The 12,193-nt window shown below is 44.2% G+C and overlaps 1 protein-coding gene across 1 annotated transcript; it reads left to right on the plus strand.

Annotated features, from left to right (window-relative positions):
• The first annotated feature begins 6,572 nt into the window (after positions 1-6,572).
• On the plus strand, positions 6,573-7,353 carry LOC147878091 (uncharacterized). Its single transcript, XM_087372433.1, has 2 exons — positions 6,573-6,703; positions 6,781-7,353. The coding sequence occupies exons 1-2, from the start codon at positions 6,655-6,657 to the stop codon at positions 6,942-6,944; spliced, it is 213 nt and encodes a 70-aa protein (XP_087228559.1). The 5' UTR covers positions 6,573-6,654; the 3' UTR covers positions 6,945-7,353.
• The last annotated feature ends 4,840 nt before the right edge of the window (positions 7,354-12,193 follow it).

Here is a 12,193-nt window from a genome sequence, read left to right on the forward strand (position 1 = left end):
TTGGCCTAAGGGATGCACCCTTCACTTTTGTATAATCATGTATAGTCTTCTCTCTTAGTTGGTCTGTAGGAGGAAGCTTTCCTATTTTGTATTCCATTCTTGACCATTCATGATTTCTCTCTCTCCATTCATCAATAACTTTTTAAATGAGGTTGAAATCTTTATGCCCCTCCACCATAGGCAATAGTCCATACCGATTTGTCTCAATCATGTTATGCACATCATTAGCTTCATTGAGTTGTATACAATAAATAAGGCATCAACTCTCCTAGTAGAATGTTATCCTCCTTGTCTTTCACATCAAACATAGAAGGAAATATGCAATTTGATGGAGGAGTGACACAAGCCTTGTATGGAGAGTCATAAAAAAGAATTGTCCTTCTAGCATCACATCCAAATGCCTTTGACGTTTTTGCTAAGGGTTTGAACATTGCTTCAACACCAACCTTGTCGGGCCTATTTATCCTTAACTTGCTATAAGTGTAGCATCCTTGCTGAGACCATATCACAAAGAAAGGGAGACTCTCCCTTGCATATTTTTGTAGCTTTCCTACCATCTCAAGGACATTATGCTCCATTACAGTTGACTAGATGCCTGCATTAAACCTTTGTAGCAAGATTTTTAGGAACTCAATGCATCTAGGACAAATAACCATATAACTATTGTGGCCACACATAATAGAAGGGTGTATTGGTGACTTGAATAAGCAATGACTCAATATCAAGCCATTTAAGTCTAATATCATAGTCATCTTTAGCATATCCAAAGAAATTGGATGTGGATATAGATCCAGATTGGCCTCGAAGTTGCTAGCTTTTGACTCTTCCAAACTGCCAGGTGCTACATTTTTATACATGTTCGCAACAACAATAAGATTATTTAGACTTGTTCCCAACGTTGAGTCATTATGTTCATCCATGTTCTCTTCTAGAAGTATAGGATTAGTGAGGTTCCTTGCAATTGTCCCCACTTTTGGTGCTATGTTTTGTTGTACACCTCTTGTATCCATCTCATCATTGATTGTCCCCATTTTGGGTGGTATGTTCTCCTCTACATTTGTTGTCTCCATCTCCTTCCATGCATCATTGATCCCTGTGGAAGTTGAGGATAATAGAAATAGTTCCATTCTTTAGAATGTGTTCAACATAGTAAGCACCAATGCATATGAAACCAAGAAAGGATCATAAAGTACAACCATTTTCTATCACCTCTAGAGAGAATGACATTGATGCCATTTTCCTCTTGGGGAATGGCACTAGTTTCATTCTCCCTATAAGGTTATGGAGAATGCCAATAATGCCTTCTCTATATCCTCATTTGGGAGGAGAGAATGGCACTAGTGCCACTTGTTGAAGATACACATCTCAACATCATGTAATATCATATGTGCATAGCACTAACACATAAAGAGTGCTAAAAGGCACTAGGGTTGTGAACCCTAACCCTATCCCTAAAAGGGATGTATATATTCATTCTTTACAAATAATATAGTGTACAGCTAGTCATTTGTGGTGTTCACCTTCTATCTGTGCCCTCTCTTCTCATCTCCACTCTTCTCCCCTATTTTTTCGCATATTCATTCATGGTATTAGAGCATCCTTGTCTTCCGCTGAGACATTGTGATCCTTGAGAGAGATTGAGAGTTCTTGAGCATTCATTCTTCCACTTTCATGAGTGTTAGAAGTTTCGTCCATTTTAGAAATGTTCGTTCATTCTTCTTGAGTGATTGCGAGATTATTTCATTTCATTCTTCCATGAGAGAGTGATTTAGAGTGTTGATTCCGTTCATAGTTGAGAGATAGAGAGTGAGAGATAGTTCAGTTTTGAGGGAGAGTTCTGCCAAAGCTATTATTCCTTGAAAGGGGGGGAAAAAAAAGGGGAGAGTGAGAAAGAGATAAGGAGAAACTGAGAGAACATCTTCCTTCCCTTCCAAAGGTCATTGAGAGAGTTAGAGAAACTGAGAGAACATCTAGTGAGCGAGCAACGACTGCCACGAGCCATCTTCTAAGCAGACAACCACTTGACCATTCCTATCGTACAACCAGCGTGCAACTTGTGCAGTAGTCAGCTCCTCCAACGAGCTCCGACAGCGGTTCCCTCGTCCAGCCAGCATGAGGCCTCCATAGTCGGATGCAACCAGCGACCTCATGCCTCTACACCACTAAGAGTCCTCGCCATTCCCAACGCTAACAAGCATGCTTCACATATGAGCCAAGAAAAGCAGTGTCCTGCTCCTCGTAGCCTCCCATGATGCCAACTCGCTCGCCAAAGCCACTGGCACTGCTCGACTCCTCTGTCTCAACGTCTGACTACCTCCAAGCGCCCAGCCACTTGGCCGCCTCCCATGACCTCCTTTACCAGGCGTTAGCTCCTTGGCCTTGTGCTACATCCTCGACTTCAACCTTAGTGCCACCCAACCATCTACGCAGCCGATGCCTCCTTGCTGTCAACCTCCTCTAACTAGAACTTCTACAATGACAACGCTAACAATAGCCAAGCGCTCCTCTGCCTATGCCTCGCCAGACCAACCCAGCGCCTTTGGGCCAAGTTGTAATCGCCACAGTCGAGTGGAGCCTCAGCCTTAGCAGCACCGATGAATGCCATAGCTCATGCTAGCCAATGGACTTCTTCACCACCGACTCCATTGCATAGCGATCCAAAACGCGACGAGCCACTCCCGACGATCACTCTCAACCCATTGCCATCCTTCTACATCATCGTTCTGTTTTCACAGTACCCGTTCATCAAATTTTTTTGCTCAATCTAAGCCCATGCACAATACATGGACCTGACAAGCATTAACTCAAGTCAGTTAACCATACCTAGTTAACTTGACTAGGGTTAACCTAACCTGGCCACCCATCTTGGGTTGAGTCAAGGTCCAATCAAGTTAACCTAACTTGACCCAACTAGGTTGAGTCAATTGACCTCAGTTAACCTAACCACAGGTTAAGGTCCAATTATTCTAACTTAACCAGATCACTTCCAGTTAGACACAGTTACCTCCTGCCAGGCACATTTTGCACTCTGCATGTGAACACAATTGCACAGTGCCACATCATCACAGTGCATTTTTTACTTTTTGCCCCTCCACCTAGATAAGATTTGGAACCCCATATGTGGAAAATGTTAACTCCTACATGGGTTAACATGTCATGGGGACTTTGAGGTGTCGTCGAAGAAGAGCTCGTCTTCTCCTAACCTTTGTTTGAGGGCTTACACTTCACAATGTTGTCCATGGATGTCACTTCTGGAGCTCCCAAATTGCATCTCAGTAGTTGCTCCACAAGAAAAGAACACAAGAAGGAGAAGGAGGAGAGGGGAGAGTGTGAGCATGGTGAATGGGACCTAGGCATGGAAGCAACAAGGAGGGAATCAAACATAAGACACTAGAGCCTGGAAGCAAGAGAGCTTGTATTCTCTGCAATGCATAATAAGATCCAAATCCAAATAGTTGTCTTTTATGCATGACCATTGTCCAAACCCTAATTCTCCACTAGCCTCTATTCTCACTCTTTTAGGCCAATATGGGCCAATGGCTTCATTCTTTGCTTGTCCTAATCGAGGGAATAAGTTACATGGCTCATCTAATCAATGACATTACCTGGAACTCATGAGATATTACAAGTGTTTCCAAAATTATAAGCCAAAGGGCATACTATTAACCAAATCGGTTAACAATGACACATTGGCAATAAGGACGATAGTGTGCTGGGGAGTTTTGTCCAATTGGTCAGTAGTTCTTTAATAGCAATCATTACATGAAGCCTCTAGGTAATCAAATAATCACAGGGGTAGCAAGAGGAAGGGTGTAGGTGGTCAAAATGGAAAGTGAAATCAACCTTCTAGTGGTTCAGCTCATATTTTGTTAAGAAGTATTCCTTTCAAGTCTTATGCATAATAATTCCACAAGTATGAATTGAATTCATTGGAGATGTACTCCCCTCCTCCATCTAACCTGAGTGTCTTGACGTGCATTCCAATCCACTTCTCAACCATGTTTTTAAATACTTTGAACTTATCACAACTAAGTCTTTTCCTCAAGGAAGTATATCCACGTCTTCTTCTAATTGTCAACAATAAATGACAGGTAAATGTGAAGAAGCATGAGAACCTTGAAGCTATGGCTACATGGTGCTAATCCTAATCTAGGGTGGATGAACCTTAAATGCACACATGATGATGAAGAGCTAGATTGATTGCATAGACTCAACTTCAATTAGGTTACAAGATTCAGAATTGTACTCATATCTCACTCATATAGAGACTTGAGAGCTTGCATGATTAATTCCCTGAAAGTGACCCCTTTTTATAGGGCGAAGAACATATTGGCATTGCTTACTCATTACGTGGGATAAAGCCTCCGTGACATGTGGTAGCATGCTCTTGTATGACAATTCTACTTACTCCATGGCACCACATTTCTCAATGCTCGCCCTTGTTGCCGTATTCTTAGGCTACTAGAAGGTGGTTGGATGTGAGGATTTCAACAAATCATCACCCCCCCTTAGTGCCGACATAGCTGCTTAGGTGATAAGGTGTGATTAGAGATAACAAATCTAGGTCTTCTCATTTGGTGACCTCTTTACAAATTCATTGGCTAAGGTAGTGAAGTCTGTCGGTGTAGCTCTTAGAAGAGTTTTTCATTGATGATCACTTATTTGCTCAATGAAGACTGCACATTGTTGTCTTCTCGGTTATTCTCCTTCTTTATGTCCCCACTTCTTACAATGGTTACACTTTGGCTTGTCTTTCAACTTGCATTAACTTTGGAACTATCCCATCCTTCCACAATGTTACCACTTCTTTGTTGTTCGGTTGAAGATTATTACTTGTTCATAGTTGTTGGTACTTATTATTGTAGTTGCCTTGACTTCCCTTTCTTCTTCAACCGAACAATTATTGTAGTTGCCTTGACTTCCTCCGGATGTGTATTATCACTACTCGAAGAAGATTACTTGTTCATAGTTGTTAGTTCTTGTTGTTGTAGTTGCCTTGACTTTCTTTCTTCTTCGAGTAGTGATAACACACATCCTTTGGATGTAGATTGAGGTAGATTCTTCAAGATTGTTGTTAACGCATTGCATTCTTCGGGCATACTCTTGAGGAGAATTGCAGGTGCATCCTTCCCTCCAACTTTTGCATCTATATCGTCCAATTGGGTCATGATGCTTTTTATGTTGTTTATAAATTGTGCCAAGGATTCACTAAAGTTCATTTGAATCACATAGAACTCAATTTTAAGGTGAATTTCTTGATTTTTTGCTTTAGCTTTAAACATTGTGCTCAATTGATCCCATGCATCTTTTTAGTGTTTCTTGGAGGATCAAGCTCATGCCGAAGTGTAGTCCTATGAGAGATAGTGCTTCTTCGTTTCTCTCTCTTCCCAATCTTCATCATGTACAGTAGGTACATCCTTTTTAATGATTTTCCATGTACTTTGATGCATTAGAAGGTACTTCATTTGTATAGCCTAGTGTGGAAACCTTCCCCATTGAAATTATCAACAAATGAGGTACTTGATACCACTTGCAAAGGTCTTACCAATTAGCTTTGTTTAGCTTCAATGGTGATGTTTAATTGTATACAACGGTGTGGATTTACAAGATGGCGTGATAATCTCCATGAATTCTGGTGCAAGAAGGCTTGGCTTATGACCAAGGTTTTGAAGAAAAAACAACAAAGTGATTTTAGAGGGTGCTTTTGGATGGTTTGCAAGTGGAGGGCTTATGAAGTGGTGTTTTTGAATAAGGGTTTTAAGGGTTGTTCACACCCACATTTTTAGAGACTATGGTTTTAACCTTAGGGTCAAAAAGCATTCAAAAAACAATGTTGTGGTGGCATGAAGGTCTTGAAACTTCAAGAAAATGAGATGTAAGATGATGAAAACCACAAATAGCTTCACATCGTTTGTCTCTAGTTGTTTGTTTCTCCTTCACATAGTTTGCTATGTACTTCTTCTCTCATAGGTCCACCATGCCCTTCTTACTATAGAAATTTGTGTAGGAAATCAAAGTGATCTCTTCCCAGATTCAATCATAATCATGCTGAATCGAATAAGAGAAAGAACACGGCTGAGATTAAACCCTAAATGAGTGACACATGTACTTGAAGGAAAGAGTACATTGCAATCAATGCAAGAGAAAGTGAGGTTCTGTTATAAATAACAGAATTGTGTCGCGACCCCAACTCTACGAAATGCCATCCAGATCTGGTGGTGGCTCCCATGTCATCTGAGGGTCTAATGTACAAGTTGTCTAGACCTATCCTCGGGCATTTGGGTGCGGGAGCAACACCCTACTTGTTTAACGTGTGTGGAGTTAGAGGTGGTGGCCTGCGCAATCTAGGTGGCTCAACGAACGTTTTAGAAAATGGTGGATCCGTTTACGTGCCCGGGTTGAGCCTTATTGGGCTCCCTGCATTTTTAAAAGGCTTATGTGTGGCTTGAATCTCCAGTCATCGAACCGAGTATCGAACCGAGTGTAGGCTTCAGCAACCAGATGTGAGCGTCTGGACTGCGTGGGAACAGGCCATGAGACCCTCTAATCCTCCTCGTCGAGTGAGTGGTTGGGGCTGACTGCTATGGTGATGTTTGGCCTCACCGTCGCATAGAACCTCACAGTAAACAATGGTGGTATGTACCGACATGTCACATGCCAGATCCAGAGTCTGATCAGTTGGTGTATTGTCTCTGCTATCCAGGTAAATAATCTTTCCTATGAGTAACTACTATTCTTTGAGTGATCGTATGTCCCACATTTCCCTGCATATGACTCTAGGTCCGGTTGAGGACGATGAGATGGATACAAAATATGGAGTGGTGGACAGCAAGAAGGCATCGCTTCTGCTAGCAAATTTGAATCAGTCAGTTCTAGTTCCTGATAGAATGTCGGTCAGTGTTGGGGATGTCATCGGAGCCAATGATTATGTGCTAAAATTCTGAGCCAGTACCACGTGTGGCAGCTCTGGTGGACCTGTTGCATCGTTGAATGAACCACTGAAATTGTACGGTATCCATGTTCGTGGGAACTTTGATTATCGATTGTCGTCAGACATGGAAAGCAACTATAACCTAGCCACTTGTGTCAACCACCCGTTGTGGGTACTGAATTATGTGAAGACCACATTGCCGGTTCTGTCACATGTCAGAGAGTGGCCAGGTGCCTACATGCTTGACACTTTGCTGGAGTATTTGAATCACCATGAGACAGTCATTCGAGATAATGACATGTGGCATGTTGTGGAGAATTTCAAGAGCTGTCATGCGGTGGATGCATAGGCATTTTTGTGGAAGTGTGAACACTTACGAAATCAACGCCCCTCTTCATAATGGGCTGTTATTTTGACTTGTAGCTATGCTTTTTTTGTGTGCTTACGACGACTGATCAGTGGGTGTGTGCATGCCTTTAAAAATCAGTGCCTCCCTCTACTATATTCACTTGTTTCTGCTCGAAAGTCTCTATATCGAGGTATGCAAATGCCCAAAGATGAGGTAAGAAGGGAACTCTGTAATGTTGCTGTTTAATACCGTTTTTGATATTATCTCTGTGACCCTCCAAATGAGCCAATATGGAGTTAAAAATAAACTGGCATGAAGAGGAAAAGAATGAGTGTTATCAGCTTTTGAAACTTTAACCAAACCACAAGATCAGCTTCCAAACCCTAATCGCAGCACTTTGGGACAGATGTTACCTTGGGAAAGACCGATTCAGAGGGCTGCAATAATTGCTCACAGCTTGGAAAGAGTCCAGGACTACGCAAGTCCATTGACGCTCACTAACTCGCAACGTGTCGTTGTTAATTGTACATGGTGGCGACGTCTCCATCGTCTGAATAGGTGTTCACACATGGGATGACGAAGGGACGATTTCATTGATCTACGTCAACCCACCTGAGAAAAAGGAAAATCAGAATTTTGGAATAGCGTTAGACCAGAGATGCCTCGATGCAAGCTGAATTTGAGTATGCCGTGTTGCGCTGTATGGGCACTTATGATTCTTTTGGTCTGTTTAAAGATACGCCAAGGTCACAAGAGTCCTGCAGAGAAACCCACGTTGGGTTAAGCAAACCAGACCACAAGAAACTGCAGGTCTTGGCAGCTTGTTTGGAAAAAAAAAAGGAGAGCATGTTTTTTCGTCAGGTCTGAGTGGATTACTGCCTAATATTACAGAAAAAATTGTTAGGTCTGAGTGCTTAATGCGCCAGTAAAACCTTGGAAGCTAGGCCTTGAGCAGAAAGCAGAATTTTTGGCACCAGGAAGTGTGTGATGTACGAGCTTGAGATGAAAGAACACCTACTAGAATTGCCACAAAACAATTTGTAGGAGTATGCATGCCCAAGATGGGCTGGGATGCCAGCAAGACATAAATGCTTTTAAATGCATTGTGGGGTTGTTTTGAATTCTCCAGAAAAGGACAACACAACAGTAAGGCGTTAATGCCTTCGTAATTGGTTGCAAAAGGGCAGAGTGTTATCTGGTGCATGTTTGAAAGGATTGCTAAAGTCCAAGTGTTGAAATTGTGGTATTGGCTTCTTTATAACATGCCATGTCATCTCGTGGGGACACTGAAAGGGTTGCAGACACTGGTCGGGTCGGACCAGAACAAATTGGGCATTCCAATGAGGAAGACCCATACAGAGAGCTGCTTGAACAGCTTGCTCAAGCAGGAAGGGGTCCTTTATTTCCTCATGCAGAGGAAGAGCCAGAGAAAGTTTCTTCTGTAGCTACCCAAAAGCAGATTGGCAGGAAAAAATCCCAGAGTTCAACCCCTTCCCTCTCCTCAGATGTTGCATCCAGGAAGAATAAGAAGTCTCGCCGTGAAAGCCAGAAAAAGATGAAAAGGGAGAAAACTAAGCGCCACAGATCTTCAAGTTCATCCCCTTCTCTTTCATCTGGTCATGCTTCTAAGAGGAGTAAGGCTTTCCATCCCGAGTCTAAGAAAGGGAAGAAGATGAAGAAGAGGAAGAGAAGCAAGGAATCCTCTCCTTCCAGTTCATCCACATTTTCTAGTTCTTCTTCTACAGATTCCTCATCTACTTCTAGTTCCAGTTCATCATCCAATTCAAAAATCTCCCCAGCTCCCAAACGCAGAAAGAAAGAAGTTGCTTAGAAGAAAACTGTCCTGCAGGTACTTGAGTCAAGGGAATTTAAAGAAGGCGGTAGGTCTGTGCAAGTTATCACCTACAATGGTCAATATGGTCAGCCAGATAAGCCTATGCAATTTATAAGGTAGTTTGATGCTGTGTTTGGCTCATAAAATTTTCTGGAATGCGTATGGCGGGCTTGCATCTCACTGGTACAGTTGGTGCGTGGTGGAGTGCGCATACCACAGATGGGTCAGCCCCAAAGGACTGGAAGGGCTTTAAGAAGATGTTCTACAAGTAATTCATGCCTAAACAGTTCAGAGATCATGTCCTCCTTGGTTGGGAGAGTTTGCACATGGATGTGGGAGACACAACTGAGACTTATAACTATAAGTTTTGGGATGCATATCTGTAGATTGCTCCCTTCAAGAAAGTCTCTGAAAAGACCCAACTCAGGAAGTATCGGGCAGGCTTACATCCAAAAATTCAGGCTATTGTAAATACGCAGCACAAAGTCTATCCAGCACATGATGCATTCAGCTTCAGTGGCCAGGCTCATGCAAATGCAGGACCCTTCTACTGTGCCATCACTTCAGGCTGGGACAACATAGAAGAAAAACCCAGCTCCACCCAGGTTTGAGAAAAGAGATTTTCCCAGGGCTGAGAAAAGGTCCTACTTTTTGGCTCTTGCCCCTTGAATTCTGGGCCTTTTTGCACTCTTCTAGGTCCTACTCACCAAATAAACAAATACCAACGCTTTAACCCATTAGAGGTTAGCCAAATGCATGCATTCTAATTCTTGGACTAATCCTAGTCCTTGGTGGGCATCCCCACATGCTCATTAACCAATGTAAAAACAACGGAAAATAAAATTTGTTCTAGTTGACTAGATTTGACCAGAGTCAATCTAAATAAAGATTCCTCTTTATTTCTCTTGAGAGTTACAAATTTGTTACAACTTTGTCAAGTGTCCAAGTTGGGAGCAATGGAAGTAGGTGGTAAGAGTCCAAAAGATAGCCAAGAGAGCGGAGTAGCAATCTAAGAAGAGAGGAGTGTAGAGTGTATATCACCGGTGAAGAGCAGAGGAGGGCCATGGACTTATGTAGGTTGTAGCACACAGGATGAAAAGGGGCTGACACCTTTGTGCAAAGAGAGTGTCTCGTGACACATGAAGGGACTGCCAATGTTGAGCTGACGCCTGGTACGGGTTTGGCAGCTCTTGTTGTTATATCGAGCACCCACTGGTTTATAGGATTTTCATTGGGTGAGCTGCGGGCTGGGGACCCCAAGGCAGGTCCCGAATACTTGGTCCCATGAGGGTCTTGGTACCTTCCCCGCCCTTCACTAGCAGTGAGGAGGGTCCACACTTGAGGTGGTTCTGAAATAATTAAGGTAGGGGGCCAAGGGTTTTTTCTTGGAGATAAGTCACCCAACAGCGGGTACGCACAGCGGAAGACTGATAGTAATGCCCGGGAGCTCACACAGTGTGGTGTGGGTGTGGAATCACTAACTTCTTAACTTAATGTGCATAATATAGATGTGCAGACTCATTAATAGACAATGAACCAGCCAGATAGAGAAACCACCCAAAATATATATTTCCGTCCAAAACTATGGACACAATACAAAATAGATAGATCCAGAGTCCCACCAATGGTGTGGTCCTGTGATCTAACCACAAGGTCCTTCTCCAATCTGCTGGCTATCTCTAGACTCGATCCCGCGTGCTCCACCTCGAGCGTCTGTAGACTTTCCGTCCAGTGTGTTCTCCACCTTACTGCCTGTGAATCAGCCTAGGTGGGCAGCCCCTGCCAAGCTTTGTCTGCAGCACACAGGTCCCTGTTCCACTGCTCCAACCTGCTTGTGAATGGCTGCTCCAGAAGGTATGATGATCTCAGCACCTTGCTGCCCTAGAAGACAGCCAAGGTCCAGCCTCTCCCTAGAGCTAAGTCTGCAGCACCTGTTGCACTCTCTCACCTCCTGTAGATAGGCTCAGGTAGTAGGCTTCCTGCTGCTCCTTTCTGCCCTGGAACTGCTGGCTATGCTGGATATTAAATGAGGCCAAGAGCCTCTCCTTATATAGGCCCTAAGGCCTGCTGAGAAAACCGACCAGCCAGCCTCATACTGGCTGACCAGACTGGCCGACCAGTCTGCTGCTGGTCCAGCCCTTTAAGGGCTCACAAAACTGGGCCTTTATGGCCCACACTTTGAGGGTTTTTGGCCCTCCAATCTAGGCAAGGGCCCAGCCCCTAGGTCAGCCCTATATAAGGCCTGGTTGGCTGCCTCAAAGCAGCCCAACCAGCCTCTCTCCTGGCCGACCCATGTGCTGGTCTGTCCCGCCTGTGCTGCGCCACTCTGATCTACCCACTTGCAGGCCCGCTCCATCACTTGGATGCCCCGCCATCTGCACTGTAGTTCGCGCCATCTGTTGCAGCCTTCTTCTCTGGTTGGCTGCCTCAAAGCAGCCCAACCAGCCTCTCTCCTGGCCGACCCATGTGCTGGTCTGTCCCGCCTGTGCTGCGCCACTCTGATCTACCCACTTGCAGGCCCGCTCCATCACTTGGATGCCCCGCCATCTGCACTGTAGTTCGCGCCATCTGTTGCAGCCTTCTTCTCTGGTTGGCTGCCTCAAAGCAGCCCAACCAGCCTCTCTCCTGGCCGACCCATGTGCTGGTCTGTCCCGCCTGTGCTGCGCCACTCTGATCTACCCACTTGCAGGCCCGCTCCATCACTTGGATGCCCCGCCATCTGCACTGTAGTTCGCGCCATCTGTTGCAGCCTTCTTCTCTTGTAAGGTGCTGCCCATGTGGCAGCCCCCTCTCTCTCTCTTCTCTGGGCATCTTCTGCCCTAGGTCTCCCTCCCCCACGCTCTACAGATGGGGAGGTGACCTTTCCAACAGATTTGACCAGCTCTCAAAACAAAACAAAATGATACTTTTCATGCAGAAGAAGGATAAGTCAGCACGACTCTGTGTTGATGATAGGGCGCTCAATAAGCTTACAATCAGCAACAAGTTCCCAATGCCCCGCATCGAGTACATATTAGAAAGGCTCAACGGTGCAAAATATTTTTCCAAGATCGACCTTAAGAGTGGCTATCACCAAGTC

Source organism: Dipteris shenzhenensis, unplaced genomic scaffold, assembly GCF_047967505.1.
Source record: "Dipteris shenzhenensis isolate YYH24624 ecotype China unplaced genomic scaffold, Dip_SZ_1.0 scaf0573, whole genome shotgun sequence".
In the NCBI taxonomy this organism is placed as follows: Eukaryota; Viridiplantae; Streptophyta; class Polypodiopsida; order Gleicheniales; family Dipteridaceae; genus Dipteris; species Dipteris shenzhenensis.